Genomic DNA, 17,490 nt, shown 5'->3' with positions numbered 1-17,490 from the left:
TGTCTCGTACGCAAACTCCATACGACCACGTAGCTTACCTACATAGGAGGCTTGGTCAACTGCTCCCTGTTGATCTGGGTTAATTCCGAGGAACGCATCTACAGACAATCGAGGATGCCATCCGAACATTAGATAGTGAGGTGCATATCCAGTGGCATCACTCTTTGTTGCATTATAGGCCTGGACAAGTGGTGCTATGTATGAGGTCCAGTCAGGTTTCTTGTGCTCCTCAAGAGTTGCAAGCATCCCTAGGAGTGTTCTATTGAACCTTTCTGCTGAGCCGTTTGCCTGTGGGTGATATGGGGTTGTTCGGGTCTTTCGAACACCTGCAATTTTACAGAGTTCCTTAATAACTTTACTTTCAAAGTTACGACCCTGATCACTGTGAAGCTGCTCAGGGAAGCTGTAATAGGCTATGAACTTTTCGTACAAAGCCTTAGCTGTTGTATGTGCTGTCTGGTTTCTGCAGGGCACCGCCTGAGCATATCTGGTAAAGTGATCAGTTATCACCAGGATGTTTTCGTACCCACTTGAAGATTTCTCTAGGCTTAAAAAGTCAATACAAAGTATTTGAAGTGGTCTAGAAGTTTCTATTGGGACGAGCTCAGCGACTGGTTTCACAGGTGTTTTACGTCTAACACAGCGACCACAAGTCTCAACTTTCATGTTTACGTCCTTCTCAAGGCCGGGCCAGTAAAGCGTTGCCGTGCCAACCACAGGGTTTTCTCCCTTCCCTGGTGTCCAACATCATCATGGACACCCTTAAGTGCTAGGGAATGGTAATGTTTTGGGAGGACCAGCTGATACACTTTCTGACCGTCGAGAGAAGCGGTTCTATAGAGAACTCCTTGGCGCAAACATAACCTGCTCCAAGCTCTAAGGAGTTTCTGCACATATGGGGATTCATTGTGTAATGGTTTCCCCCTGGGATGAAAACCGGTTCTAACAAGGTCTGAAACTCTAGCAATGTCTGGGTCAACCCTTTGTTCTTTTTCCCAGTCAACTGTGCAAAGTGTATCGAGGTCTGCCATAGACTGACTGGCCACATCAGCCACAACAGCATCCGACACACTACTCACTAGTGGAACCACAGAGACCGCTGAATGACATATAGCCTGAACAGCATCGGGTTGAATTTGAGACATTCTGGAGAGACCATCTGCATCGGCATTGTTTCTCCCAGCTCGGTACTTCAGAGTAAAGTTGTAACTGGCTAAAGCTGCTACCCACCTCTGTGAGGTAGCATCAAGCTTGGCCTTACCCAGCACATATGTTAGGGGGTTGTTATCTGTTACAACTTCAAAATGGTTACCATAGAGATAATCATGAAGTTTTTCTGTAACTGCCCATTTCAATGCAAGAAATTCTAACTTATGTGCCGGATAATTCCGTTCACTGGCTCTTAAACCACGACTGGCATATGCAATAACCTTCTCCGTCCCATCCTGCACTTGATACAATACTGCACCTAAACCTAAGGTACAAGCATCAGTGTGTAGGACAAAATCTTTGGAGAAGTCTGCATAGGAAAGAACAGGAGGATGAATCAGTTTCTCTTTAACCAAATCAAAAGCTTCTTGTTGAGGTGTGCCCCAAACCCAGTGGGCTTTAGCTTTTGGCTTTGACTTTGATTGCCGAGGCTTGACAGACTTAGTCTTTTTCTTCAAGTCATGGCCCTTTAATAACTGATTAAGAGGCTGTACTATTTTGGCATAATCTTTTATAAAACGCCTGTAATAGCCACTAAAGCCTAGAAACTGACGTAACTCCTTTACGTTCTTTGGTTCTGGCCAATCCTTTACAGCAGATACCTTTTCAGGATCTGTTGCTATGCCATCCTCTGAAACTACATGTCCGAGATATGTGACTGATGACTTGAATAGCTCACACTTGGAGGGTTTTAATTTCAGGCCATGCTGCACGAGTCTGGCGAAGACAGATTCTAACCTGACCAGGTGCTCGTCAAATGTCTTTGAGAATATGAGAATATCATCAAGGAAAATGAGACATTCTCTGAGATGCATGTCACCCATGCACTTTTCCATTAAACGCTGGAAAGTAGCTGGTGCATTGGTGAGGCCAAAACCCATCCGGTTGGTTTCCCAAAAACCAAGGTTACCTACCGAGAAGGCGGTTTTTTCTATGTCGGATTCGTCTACCTCGACTTGCCAATAACCAGAACGTAGGTCTAGTTTTGAGAAGTACCTTGAACCACATAAGGTATCGACTGTATCGTCGAACCGAGGCAGCATATATGCATCTCTTCTGGTACGAGAGTTCAGCAAACGGTAATCAATACAAAATCTAAGACTACCGTCTTTTTTGCGGACAAGAACCACATTACTTGAGAATGGGCTATTGCTCTCTCGTATGACACCGGCGTCCTGCATATCACGTAGATGCTGGCGGACTTCCTCATACATGCCCGGTGGAATCTTCCGGTAAGGCTGCTTAAATGGCCTTTCATCTATGAGGTCTATTTTATGTTTAACTAAGTTCGTACAACCGATGTCAAAAGCACTGGTGGAAAAAGCATGCTTCCAGTTCCCCAAGACTTGACGAACCCTCAACAGTTGTGCCTCAGTAAGATTTTGTGTGTCAATATTGAGACCTAATTCTTCAGGTAAAGACTCTGGTGACTTAACTTGTAAATCAGATGCCAAATTATCAACCACTTTCACCTCATTAGCGATACAGATTGTAGATCTGGGGTTGATAGTTAATGATTTTGCAGTAATATTGCAAATTTTAATAGGTAACTTAATATTTGACACACTTTGTTTAACCTTAACCACTCTGGGGCAGACTGTGAACTTCAGGTTAGAATTTTCAAAGTTTTCTGTCACCATATTTTCTACGCCGGGGTCAAGACCACGAACCATACCATTAACAACTATTGACTCATAAGGAGCCAGTTTAACAGTCTTCCTGTTAAATGATTTTACTGTGTATGAACAGGTAATACTGTCAATAGCTGTTTGCCATGAATCTGGTATATTTACACTTTCAGAAGTACAGTTCCTCGCTAGGCGAATTGCATTGGTACCTAACAGTACAGGGCAGGTCTTGTTATAGTCAGTATCGGGTACAACTAACGCTAAAATGCTAAACGCTTTGTCCGTCAAGAAAGGTATACACAACTCCACTTCAACATAACCCAAGTATTGTAGCTTGGAACCATTTGCTACTGTAATATCCACTAGAGTTGTAATATCATTCAGCTCTGGCTTATTAGGCAATTGTTCATACCAAGTTTTGGAAATCGTTGTTATCATGGATCCACTATCTATCAAGCATTTAACTCGATGACCTTCAATAAAAACTACATCCTCATTGGACACTCCAATAAGCCTATCCAAAATATCACTGTGACCTTGACCTTTAGTTTGATTGATGGTCTCCACTCGGCCACTAGCAGAGACCCCTACTTGTTTGGGTTGTCCTTTGATCCATTATTTGTATTGCCTTTGCCCTTTTGTTTGTTGTTGTATCGATATCCCCGATTACCTCGACCTCTATTTGACCTTTGACCTTGATTTTGGTTCTGACCTTGAGCAGACTTACTTTGACCTAGATCACCAAGTTTGGAAAGGATATTGTCTAGTTTGGTGTCAAATTTAGTGGACAGTTTATCTTCGACATCCTTTAGCTTCTTTTCAAACTCCCTATGTAAATCAGCTATGCTTGACACATGCTGCTGTTCAACTTCACAACTAACAGCTTGACTACTGACTTTACCCTTTTTCTTATGACCCTCTCCCGTGGCTGACCCTGTAGCAGGTATGTCCACCTGTTTTGTTATACTGATCTCCTTTTCTACAGTTCTGATCTCCCTTAAAAGTTGATCATAACTGGTAATAGAGTCGTACTTATGTCGGGTTTGGCTTTTTAACCTATCCGAATGGAGAGAAGTCCAAAACTTGTGTCTGAGGAGGTCATTCTTTGCCGACCTATGCAAAGATCCGTTATCAATGGCTGTTTGTAACAATGATTCAAGTCGACAGCCAAAGTTAACAACACACTCATCTGGTCTTTGTTTAGAGTTGAAAAACTCCTGCATGACCATACCATGAGTTGAGGTGTCTCCAAACAAGGAGTCCAACTTGGCCAATATTTGTGAAACAGTTGATCCCTCACCCAGAGTAACTAACATTCGACGGGCTGTGCCTCGCAATGAACGCCTGATAGCCTGTATCAGGAGACTCTGTGAGATATCAGGATCATGGTCCAGACTGCGAATTTCAAATCGCCATTCAATGTAAGATACATCCCCCTTTAGTGGGGGATCATCACCTGAGAAAGGTGGAATTTTAGGAACATTTTGTAAATGTCTAGGAGTAAATGAAGATTGGCTATCATTCCTGGTACTACTCAAAAATGATAAGGAACCAGTTCTGTTCCTTCCCAGTGGGGGAATGAGCAGTGGATCAGAACCTTTAGGGGTAATTGTATACTTTCCCTTAGACATAAGGTATTGAACCATCGCTTCATCAGACATATTAAATGTAACTTTACCTTCCTCCTTAATATCGATAGGATCTATTTTTTTATCCCCAGGGCCCCCTGTAGCAGCATTTGTAAACTCTGCTTGGGTGTCCTGCACTTGACCTTGAAGATCAGCATCCTCAGATGCCCATTCAGTTTCCATAGTTACAAATACAACTTACAGCACTGAATATAATATCTAACTATATATATAAATACACAGAAAAAGGTTAACAACAATCATGAAAAATTTTAGTCATGAATCTCTTCATCCACACCCGAGCTAAAATTCTATCAGGGTGGATACCATCTTTAAAGAGATTAAAGTTAACTACAGGCTTCCTGCCTGCTCTATGGTATTTCAAAAGATCTGCTGTGAAATTTAATGACCTTGTACCAGACCGTGCATCAACCTCTTGAATATAGTTATTTAGTAAGGCTATTCTACTCTCAAGAAGCCGATCCTGCTCCTTAAAACTATCTGGGTTACTATGACCTTTGGTAGAATTCCAGATGACAATGGAATATGGAGGCATTTCCAAAAAGATAAGTTTAACTGATGGATAATCTTTAACAAAATTCACAATACGGTCTATTTGTGTGTGAATATAGTCCTCACATTGGCTATCTGTCTCATGTGCGAGAGATATGAACTTGCCTTTTTTTATTGTTAGGTCACATGTACCTATCCATATGTATAAAGTGACAATATCATACTGGTCTACTTTTCGGGCCAGATTTCGCTTTAACCAATTCCAAGTTTGAACAAAAGTAGCTCCAGGCCAGCAGTTCACATCAATAGCATAACCGAATTTGGTAATAAGATCTAAATTTCTACACAGAGAGAAACCCTTACTGCTGGTAACTAGAACAGGTTTGCTTTTCAAACTCTCTGGTGCATTGACAGGTTTATTGAGAAATTTATTTAATTTACTCAAACTCATTTACAGAATGGCACGTATTCACAACAATGAAAGGATAAACACACTATTTCATAAATAACTATTAAAACTATCAGGAATAAGCAGCCAGGTGCAATCTCATGACAATGAATAACAGATCAATGAAAATGATTTACCTTACCTTTCATTCTGTGCTATGGGATCAGGAAGGAAAAGTGCAAAGGGGGGTAATGAAGTGACAATGTTGGATTCAACAAACAGGTGATGACGCTGGTAGAGATGATTATGACGATGGTGATGCAATTAAATAGATCAAGTGGTGATGATGAGATGACAGGATAGGAAGATCAATGATCCTTTTGTCCCTGGCAAGATAAAGATATCACAAAGTATACAAAGATAATAAAACTAACACATTCTGACACTCGCATTCACACTAAATAGTTATCACAGTCATCATATTAAGCACAATAATTGATTTAAAGTATCCACTGAACTGACTTTGAAAATTAAATATTACAATACAATATCACAGTCTAATTACCAATGATCATATGAATTAATTATATGATATTGAAAATACATATTTAAACGAAGTTTTGAAAGTGTTAATCCTTATCCAAATGTACATCACGGATTCCGATAGCACAAGGTAGGCACTAATGTCACTGCAACACTACAACAGATCAGTGGTACCCCTCGTCAGTAACACACATCAAATCGAATCATCGATGCCGTCCATCATTTCGAAATCCTGCATTTGTCACTGACAAGTTATTGATCACATTATACTTATCGAAACAGTATCCAGCGCTCTGCTCCTCTGCCTCGTGTGTCCTAATACGTATACGCTTCGGCCATATGCATGGAGACCATCACTTCCGGTATTTTCCGGTACGTCTAATCGCCGGAACGGACTTGACGGGAACCCCGTCCTGTCACTGTCAGGAAACCAAGAGGGTAGACCCTGGTCTTCCTCGCAAATACACGTTGGGCGCCAAATTGTAACCGTGGGTGCATAGACTACCAAAACCCCTTCTTTGGTTGGAAAATGATTTAATTGTCTGAAGAAGACCTAAAATTAAAAATACAATTATAAATACACATTCACTCACACACCTTGCACACTGCGGTAAATTATGAGGAATGTATTTATAGTTTGAAGATTAAAATATATTAATGTGACTTATATTAATTAAGCTTACCAGGGACGCCGGCTTTGGTGCTCTCGCTTCAGATTTGACAGGTTAGCCTACGTGTTGACTGTCTGAGTGATGCTGTGCGAGTGTGGTGGCTCTTGGTGGGAGTTGGCGGTGACTGGACAGAGGACGTGAAGTCCGTGCTCGACGTGCACATACATACATTCTTTCATACTTGCTTTACGCGCGATGATTTATAATGATGTATTCTATCACCTGGCTACAGTTATATTTTCGTTTTGGTTCAAATTTGTTACATATTTACATGTGTCAATGTATATATAGTATACGTAAAGGGAAGTAATCCATGGATATTCACTGTATTTTTTTTTACATCGTTTTGGTTCAAATTTGTTACATATTTACATGTATGTCAGTGTATACGTAGTAAAAGTGAAGGGAATTAATCCACGGATAGTCACTGTAATTTTTTACATCCTATTCATCAAAGACTAAAAAGAATTCAACTCGGCATATTTTTATGTTCGTTAATAAGTTATATTTATTGTGTTAAGGTTATTTCGAAAAAAAAACTTAATCGAAAAAGAACAAGAAAGATTTTGATATTTCAGATTGTGTACTTTTTAAATTTGCAAATGCCTTAAGAATATATGGGTTGTTTCAAAATTCGTGACAGCGTTGAAGACTTTGTATAGGGAGCAGTTAACAAACTTTGGTCCTTAAATATGAAAGTTGATATGTCTCTTTGTGACGCTTGAAAAACCAAAGCCTTCTTTGCTTTTTAAAATTTTTGCTGTCATATTTTAACGAATTTTTCAAACAATGCACCATATCAGGTTTTTCATAACAAAGTCTTTATGTTGTTGTAGGAAAAAGAGATCAGAAACCAAGAGGTCATTTGCCGATAACAGGACGTACGAGCTCAGACAGCACGACATAATCGGTTTGTTACCTCCATAAAAAAGTGTAACTCAATATCAGTTGAAATCTTTATACTGCTGAATGAATTTTTTTTTATCTGTTTACGTACCGTCGCTTCTTTCAAACATGTATTACTGTAATGGCAAAGAATTCAGTTTTACATGCCAAACAAAATGGGCAAAATGCAAATTTTATATATAAAAAAAGATTTATCCTTATTGAACAGTATAGCACATACCAATCATGTTTATGGTAATGTTTTAATCTTCAAGCAATGATTTAAAAAGTTACAGAAATATTAAAATTGAACGAAATTACTACCAGTTATAGATACTTTGAAGCTGCATGAGGTCGCTTGTCTCACTTAATACTTTAAACATAGTTTTTCTTGTTGAGTGTTTCTATTCTTGAGAACTACATGGTTCGTTGTAAGTCAGGAATGAATTATGATTGAGTCCTGCAACATCCATGCTTGCATTTGAAAAATTGCAATTAGAAGAAGCAAAAATCATTTCGTATTGATGGAAATCGACAGCTTTTGACATGCCATATGACAAACACAAGACATAATTTATTTCATATATCTCTCATTTCATTTCTTACAGAACCAACCAGCAGAAGATCCCTTATGTCTGACAGACAAAACAATGATAATGAAAACGGTTATGACAAAGTTTACAGCAAGGTAAACTCTCGTACACGAAAAAGAGATACAACTCCAAGGCCGGATAATGCTACAAATAGTCGGGTGGTGAAAAACGACGATGGTAGTTATGACAACTTCCAAAGCATGGCTCGCGATGACAAAAATGGGGATATGTACACTGAAAAGATCGTGGATGATGTTTATAATGAATTAAACCATCCAAATAGAAGACAAAATAGAACACTGTCGAGCAATGACGAATACGGTCTAGTGAATGCTGCCGCGTCATCAGATACATATGACGTCATGAACAGTAGAAAGAACTCCATGTATGGAGAGTATATGTACGGAAGCCCTCGAGAGTTATCAGACGAATACGATGTTTTCCAAAGGAAACGTGATACGAATGTTATAAGTGATACTATGTATGATACACATACCTCTATCGCAGCTGCGACAGACGATAAAAGTAAATATCTTCCAGACTGACAAAAGGATATATGCAAAATGGTTTCGCATATTGGACAAAATGTTCATATGCATTTTTAATCTGAAGTTACTAATATTCCAATTGAATTGAATATAAATTGCATGAAAATCAGTATTCCATTTTTGAAACGTGTACGTGTTTTGAGAGACAGAGAGAGGTGTGAGGTGGGGGTGGGGTGGGGTGGGAGGGTGGAGGGGGGTGGAGAGAGAGAAGAGGGGGATCTTGAATTTGTTTTTTCATTCGAATTCTACCTTCTACATTTAAAAAAAAACCCAGAAAAACCAGCTTTCCACGTGTACATATAACAATGCTTAAGAAACATACAACAATGCTAAACAATGCTTTTGAATCTTGTGATTAAATCTGAAACTCTCATCAATTCAATCATCAAGTTTTTCGTTTTCCAATCTATAATACAAGCATCATATTAGATAGATATCATGTATTTATGTAAAGTTTATATATTGTACATAAAAAACACGCATTCAATATACAATGTACGTACCTCTTGGCACAAGAATTACCAGAAGGTATAGTAGCTAAATCGTCATGTTTACTTAGAATTAATGTATTGATTACTGCTTTGGTTTTTGAAACATTGTAGACTACAACCTTATTGTTCTATTTTGATGTTTTTATTTTAAATATAAGTCAATTTACAAAGTTGAATCTCTGTGTGTATCAACGTATAACCAGTTATTTTCGCGGGATGATATTTTCGCGGGATGATATTTTCGCTATTTCGCGGTATATTGAGGTGATCGCGAAAATTTATTCTATGAAATAATGAACCAATGATATGTTAGATGTCCTTTCACGTTTAGTTTATAGTTTGATATGTTTTTCGTTTTTTAGTTATAGCCTGCTTTATTTACATGTGCAATAAAAAGATATATTACTGTGTTGACAGTTTCTGCAAAACAAAATAATTTCTCGTGTAAATATTTCAGAGAAAATAACACTAGATTTTAAGACCATACAAACAAACAAGTAAGTAATTGAATGACAAGGTAGTCTGAGTTGTCGGCCAACGATATAACGAGAATTCACGAAGCTTAGAAGGAAGTGGGTTTGTATACGCCAGAGAAACCGTTCTTGTAAACAATAGTGCTCGACGTGAAGCGCAGATGGGCAAAAACAGTCCCTGCATCTTATACAAAGATGACCATAATGGACTTAGCACTCAGAAGTCAGTTTAGTAAATAGAGAGATTTCATACAATGAAATGATTACAGTAGTGTTGAGGAAGCTGCCCGAGTTCTTGTAACAGAAAGTTGATAAAATAATCATCTCGTGTGTTCATTTTCTTTTTTCTATTTTTTTTTTTTTTTTTAATTTTTATAATTTTCCTAGATACAATACCAGTAAATGCATCTCATCATACATATGAAGAAATGTATGTGACTGGTAAAATCCATTATCATTTGTTTAATAACTAATGCGCTAAGGTGCTTGGTTCTGATGGTTGAATTGAAACGCGTATATGCGTATATATTAAGGATAGTTTTTCTAAAGCGAAAAAATACTGACATAGTAACGTCATATAAATCTTATTCAAATTTGATACAACTAAAGAAAAAATATTAACAAAAATAAATTCCACGGAAACCTCTGAAAATGTATAAAGATCATAAAACCAAGTTGTAGGACATAGCAAGCGTTCTCTGCTTCATCGACGACACTAACAACGTAAAGCTAGATGAATACAAGGGAGTAATGTCACGTTCCAAAATTAAGAACCAGGTCAACAACAACGGTTAGTTGTGGGTAACCATGCTGCACATTCTTTAAATGAGAACGCGTAATAAATGTCAAATACACAAATATCAATTCCCCGTTTTTAGATTTTTAAATGTGATATATATGTGTTATGTGTCATATTTAAATATCATTCTATGTATGTGTTATGTGTTATATTTAAATATCATTCTATGTATGTGTTATGTGTTATATTTAAATATCTTTATATGTATGTGATATGTGTTATATTTAAATGTCATTTTATGTGCAACTCTAGTGATCAATCTAGACATTCCGAATGGACTTCGAACACTGAAATTACAATAAGACATAATTAAAAATGTACTGTGATTAATTCAACTTTTATTATATCATGTATACATACAATCAATATCATATAGGAATGATATATATATAAATATATGTATGTATACTGTTTTTGATAATATATTTGTATGTGGGTTATTGTTTTCTTGTTTATCACATTATCATATATCTTTCTCACCAATAAAAGTCCATCCATTGTTGTTTTGGTGATGCAATTAATCCTGCACTTATAGCCAACAAGACTGTTTTATTCTGAGATTTTATCAAACTTTCTGACTCCCTCCACCATTCCACAGAATGGTAAATAGAAACATAGATCAACAATTCATCAAAAAATTTTGTCATCTGTGGAAGTCGTAGTAATACTTAGAAACCATTTTGATAAATATGACATCATTTAACAATTTATAACACTTTAGAATTGTTTCACACTCCTCAAGGTCGAGACATATTTACACTCCCAGTAGGAAAGATCGAGACATGTTTAACACTCCTCAATAAGAAAGATCAAGACATATTTCACACTTTTCAATAAGCAAGATCGAGACATATTTCTCACTCCTCAATAACCAAGATCGAGACTTGTTTCACATTCCTCAATAACCAAGATGGAGGCTTATTTCATATTCCTCAATAAGCAAGATTGAAACATATTTCACATTCCTCAATAACCAAGATGGAAGCTTATTTCACATTCCTCAATAAGCAAGATTGAGAAATATTTCACACTTTTCAATAAGCAAGATCGAGACTTGTTTCACATTCCTCAATAACCAAGATCGAGACTTGTTTCACATTCCTCAATAACCAAGATGGAGGCTTATTTCATATTCCTCAATAAGCAAGATCGAGACATTTTTCACAGTCCTCAATAAGCAAATTCGAGACATGTTTCACATTCGTCAATAAGAAAGATCAAGGCTTATTTCACACTTCTCAATGAGTAAGATCGAGACATATTTCACACTCTTCAATAAACAAGATCGAGACATATTTCGAATTCCTCAATAAGCAAGACGGAGGCTTATTTCACATTCCTCAATGAGCAAGATCGAGACTTATATCACACTTCTCAATAAGCAAGATCGAGACATATTTCACACTCCCAGTAGGAAAGATCGAGACATGTTTCAAACTTCTCAATAAGCAAGATCGGTCGTTTCTATATATTTATCATTGATGTAGTGTACTCGCATTCAATTCTACACCGCTACAACTAGCGCGTTACATTCTAGTTGTGTATAACATGTGGTAATACCACTGTAAATTTTTCACACACCTCTATATAATTATATACACATGCATATTTATGTACTCACTTGGGTGACGGATTCTTGGCAGTGGTGCGTTAATTCCAAGAATACAACATTTTCTAAGAATGTCATACAAGTACAACCCTGACTACCGTAGTGACAGGTGGGGTAGTATGTCTAACTGGATGTTGTGCTTGTGTGTGTATTCCATTTTTGCGACAGTGGGTAGCCGATACGATTTCTATGATTTTGTGAGATTTTACGAATGTATCCTTCTTATTGCGGTTGAAATAAAATCCATACACACTTTTCAATAAGCATGTCCCTGTATAACATCGGAAACTTGGAAAAAATATAAAGTATAATTTTGCTAATATTTAGCCTCTTGAAACAGGAAGGTGAACGTGGTTATGCTGTTTATGTAAAACACTTTTAATTCAGATTGATATCATTGCTTCTTATAAAAGCGTATCTGCCACACCTTCCATATACTCTCGGGCATGGCTTTTAGTGAAAATCGTGACTATAGGACAAAGAAATAAAATATAATTACATGAGCATGTCCACGTACAGATGTACGTTACTATCCTTAGATTTACAATGACAGCAATCAAGGTATGCGTAGGTGTTAACAACTACATTACTCAACAGCCAGAAGATACTATACAACGCCCTGTATTGTAGCAGTGAATATTAATGAAACAAGACACTATTCACTTCCAGGTTTATGCGCAGCTTTAAATTGAATGTATTGGGAAAGTGGGGATGACATGTAAACTGGGTACCGTGCTCTGGTGTGAAAGGAAAATGTATGAACCTGTATTTTTACACGGTGAGGTATTAGCGATCTGGTGACGCAGTGGTAATGCACCCAGCGTTCACACTTCGCCGTGCAGGGTTCGATTTCTGGAACAAGGAAGAGGTCATCTGCCCGAACACGTAGATTTCAACCGGTTACTCCGGTACCCTACCAAAATAAGACCCCACGAGTGCTTACATCCGTGGCAGTAATAGATCAATATATCTTCAAATAACTTGTTTCGCAATTGTTGAAAAAATGAATAAAGTTTACATAGTTTCCACAACAGAAACATCACAAAAAAAATGTTAAATTTAGGCTGAAATTGTCAAGTTTACTAACAACGTGAAATAGTAAGAATTACATTGATTCAAAATCTTCTGAAATGTTATGAGAACTCGGATGATGCTGGACCCACCTTTTCATTATAGGTACATAATGTAAATGGAGAAATATGGACTAAATATATAGCACATCTTTATTATTGTGGCAAATGATCTTGTCTTTCTAAGAATGTTTTGTTGTCTCAACGAGCAGGAAAAGATATCAATGTCATATCGACGCTTGGTTTCGGTCTCCTAACAGCAGCTACAATGCACGTTGCCAACAATTGGAACAGAATCTGGCTCAGAGGCGCAAGTGTTACAGCACAAGATGGTCCGTTGTCTCGGCTTTCTCAGACCGTGGGTTGAGATCTTCGTACTACACGTTCGGAATATTCAATTGTTTTACATTAAGGCGTTAAATGCCCATTTCTCGGCGAGGATTAACTTTCTAGTGGTCCTCGTTGTCCCCGTTTAGGACTGACTACATTGCTCCTCTGATAGAATGATACCTTCACAGATGGACAGGTGGGAAAACCAGCTGCTTAAAGACACACAATGGTTAATATGATGTAACATAACATTGATGGTATTTTTTGTATCGAAAGGTAAGGTTTTACATGAAAAGTATAAACGATAATTTCAGCAGGTGAAAATATTCATTCTTTTTGGACCAATCAGATGACAGTGTTTTCAATCTATGTAAGAAAGGACAAAACTCGCGGGAAAACTGTACTGTAATCTATTGACTGGAAAAGGTCAGGTTACACGTGTGCTCTATTTACTTCGCATATTTTATATTATTTTAAAATTAAAAAACAAAACAAATAAACACGCTGTTTTCTGTTTTTTGATAAATATCCTCGATATCTTGGAATGTAAATTATTCCGTATAGATACACACGGAATTCATAAGGTATTATCGTATCGAGTAATCCTATAAGCCTTATGGTATAGAGTTATACTCAAAACGGAAACAACACATCATAGATTCAAGATACTAAGCCCCACTATGGTGAGTTCGTCTTAGATTGAGTGGAGAGGTTCGTTGTAAACACAGCTTTTTCCCTTTTGAAGTAGACACATCTTTTCTTTATTTGAACTTGACTCTTTGACTTTTAAATATTACTGTGCGGTGTGTCTGACGTTATCAGAAATGTAAATATAAATCAAATCAGTTGGCAGGTTTATCTTACACAGATCTTCTACATTTACGTAATTCATGTTATTGAAACATGAATGAAGACGTATCATCGCTTGATTAAGCTTGAATTCGTTATTTGTTCTCACTTTAACTTATTCTAAATTTGTATTGAAAGGTTCTGTTGACTTGTGTGTCTTGTTTTCTTTTTTTTTTTTTTTTTACAATCTTCCTGGTTACAGGTGGTAGACGACAAAGGCGGTCTAAATGTGCCCAAGGTTTCCCGTAACCTGCATGCCACGTCTGTATTCATTCCAATAGTGGCCCGATGCAGTAGATACTTGTCGTTCTACTGAATTTATTAGATATACGAAAATTTTGATTTTATTGAATTATGAAGCTAGTACATTTCCCTATCTTGATCTTGGCATTTCTATTTTTGATTATTGATTTTCTTCAGTCGGCTTCTAGGTTTCTAAATTTTGACCCTTACCGTCAATGACGGATCCCAGTAAGAGGAAACAGCGACACCGGGCAATCTTAATATGACTCTTTATATAATTCCACATTTGTTTTGCGTTTTGCACGAGCTTGGTCATTTACCATTAAAATCTAATCAGGAGATAATGTAACTTTGTTCGGGTATTCATTGTTATCATCTCACTGCGGACCCATGCACGTGCATGCGGTAAAGGAAATCGCACTTTACTATTATTTTTGTAGATATTTGTTAATTTTTTGCGTAATTATGTGATATTCTCCATCAATTATGAAAAACCAGTAACAAACGTATCAGCATGATGACCACACAATACGCTTTGTTATTTTTCCTTTCTTTTTAAGAAACATCATTGTATCGAATGAAATAATGAAATTCCCCCTTCTGTAGAGGAGTTCCGAGTTAGTAGATTTGTAGCAATCGCTATGATCTCATTGGCTTATATTTAAGTTAAAATTACGCATATCTTTTTATTGGAACAAAATTATGCAAATTGATAATGTATGTTAAGTAGTAGATTATTAATCACGACTAGTAAAAGAAATGGGTGTGACGTTTCCATGACTACACGGTCACCTCTATCAGACAAATGACCAGTGTGAGGAAGAGTCTTTTGTTCAATATTCTTGTTCTATCTTTGTCTTCTCTTATTCATGCAATTAAAATAAAGAGCAAACAGCACTGTTATCAATACACACAAATATACAATCAAATTATATGATAGTGTGACTACTGTACTGAAATCCATCTGAAGTAAACCTTGGTTGTATATTCATATAATTGAGGAACACGTCGCTTCTGACAATAAATTCTATAATTTTGAAGCTTTCTTTTTATTCTCTATGTGGTATCATTTGGTACATATCTACTTTTGTTTTTCATTCGATTTCAGTGCAGGCTGACCCATTTCCCACAAAGACGCATTACGTAATTCTGGTATCAGCTACACAACATCGATAATACGGATATGGACTTGTGAGTGAATCCCGATATACAGCCTTCTTTATTCATGACGTCATCATAGGGCGTGTTAATTTCGTGACATGTTTCCGAAATTGATATGTTCTGTGTGCACCAATAGGGATATATAAAGAAAAGTAGGATGGTCTGTTTGATATAAGTAAAGATGAGTGGTTCTGTATTTATTCACCACCTTATCTAGTCACTAATTGCTGCAATTTAGAATCTTGCACAATATATTAACTACACACTCTTTCTTATTTAAAGCAAGATTAGTAAATAATCCTTTTTGTTCCTTCTGTAATTCTGATCGAGAATCTATAGTGCATCTGTTTTGGGAATGTGATGAAGTTCAAAACTTATTTCAAAATCTAGATAAGGTTTTGGAGGCTTTATTTATACCCTTTACAGTAAATAAGCAAACAATACCTTTTGGCAAGATAAATAATAACAATAATGCTTTATACAAAGCAGACAATCAAGTCATTTTGGTGATAAAACAATATATGTACAGAACTAGGTGTCTGCTCAAGTCCCTGAATATAAGTGCACTTCTTTATTCTATATTTGACCGCTATGAGGTCCAGAAATATATCATTCATAGTAAGGAACAGACTGCTAAAGAAAATTTTTCTAATGATTGGAAAAAATGGGAAAAATTAATTAAAATCTTAGAATGATTTTTTTTTTTTTTTTTTTTTACGCATGTAGGAATTTCAGAAATCGCCAGTCTCTGACAAAGTTCCATGTATAGTTTTTTGGTCCTTTCCCTTCCTCCATTTTCTTATCTATCCTCTCAAATCCCTTTTCTATCTGTCTATCTATCTATCTGTCTGTTTTTTTCTGTTTGTCTGTCTGTCAGTCAGCCCGTCTGTCTGTCAGTTGTTCCTTATCTATTTCCTTTTAATGTATCAGTACAGTGAAATATATTTGAGTGAGGTATAAAAGTGTAAGAGTGGGAGTGAGGTGTAAGTGTGTACAAGTGAAATGTAAGAGTGTATGAATGAGGTGTAAAAGTGTATGAGTGAAATGTAAGGGTGTATGAGTTAAATGTAAGGATGTATGAGTTAAATGTAAGGGTGTATGAGTGAAATGTAAGGGTGTATGAGTGAAATGTAAGTGTGTATGAGTGAAATGTAAGGGTGAATGAGTATAATGAAAGGGTGTATGAGTGAAATGTAAGGGTGTATGAGTGAAATGTAAGGGTGTACGAGTGAAATGTAAGGGTTTATGAGTTAAATGTAAGGATGTATGAGTGAAATGAAAGGGTGTGTGAGTGAAATGTAAGGGTGAGTGAAATGTAAGGGTGTATGAGTGAAATGTAAGGGTGTATGAGTGAAATGTAAGGGCGAATGAGTGAAATGTAAGGGTGTATGAGCGAAATGTAAGGGTGTATGAGTGAAATGTAAGGGTGTATGAGTGAAATGTAAGGGTGTATGAGTGAAATGTAAGGGTGTGTGAGTGAAATGTAAGTGTGTATGATTGAAATGTAAGGGTGTGTGAGTGAAATGTAAGGGTGAGTGAGTGAAATGAAAGGGTGTATGCGTGAAATGTAAGGGTGTATGAGTGAAATGTAAGGGTTTATGAGTGAAATATAAGGGTGTATGAGTGAAATGTAAGGGTGTATGAGTGAAATGTAAGGGTGAATGAGTGAAATGAAAGGGTGTATGAGTGAAATGTAAGGGTGAGTGAGTGAAATGTAAGGGTGTATGAGTAAAATGTAAGGGTTTATGAGTGAAATGTAAGGGCGTATGAGTGAAATGTAAGGGCGTATGAGTGAAATGTAAGGGCGAATGAGTGAAATGTAAGGGTGTATCAGTGAAATGTAAGGGTGTATGAGTGAA

At 36.9% G+C, this 17,490-nt stretch overlaps 1 protein-coding gene across 1 annotated transcript; it reads left to right on the top strand.

The window, feature by feature from the left end:
* Positions 1-7,248: 7,248 nt before the first annotated feature.
* On the top strand, positions 7,249-8,756 carry LOC132555805 (uncharacterized). Its single transcript, XM_060220168.1, has 2 exons — positions 7,249-7,490; positions 8,074-8,756. Exons 1-2 carry the CDS (start codon positions 7,370-7,372, stop codon positions 8,601-8,603), a joined length of 651 nt encoding a protein of 216 aa, XP_060076151.1. The 5' UTR covers positions 7,249-7,369; the 3' UTR covers positions 8,604-8,756.
* The last annotated feature ends 8,734 nt before the right edge of the window (positions 8,757-17,490 follow it).

Source organism: Ylistrum balloti, unplaced genomic scaffold, assembly GCF_031769215.1.
Source record: "Ylistrum balloti isolate Yb309-2 unplaced genomic scaffold, AGI_CSIRO_Ybal_v1 Utg370516, whole genome shotgun sequence".
Taxonomy (NCBI): domain Eukaryota; kingdom Metazoa; phylum Mollusca; class Bivalvia; order Pectinida; family Pectinidae; genus Ylistrum; species Ylistrum balloti.
The sequence above is the reverse complement of the archived record's forward strand: the minus strand, read 5'-3'. Positions and strand labels throughout refer to the sequence as shown.

What these genes read in the sequence shown, in the direction of transcription:
- LOC132555805 (XM_060220168.1), top strand. Translation starts at nt 7,370, where the DNA reads ATGCACCATATCAGGTTTTTCATAACAAAGTCTTTATGTTGTTGTAGG. An exon ending in CAGACAGCACGACATAATCG is followed by an intron (nt 7,491 to 8,073) that starts GTTTGTTACCTC and finishes CATTTCTTACAG; the next exon opens with AACCAACCAGCAGAAGATCC.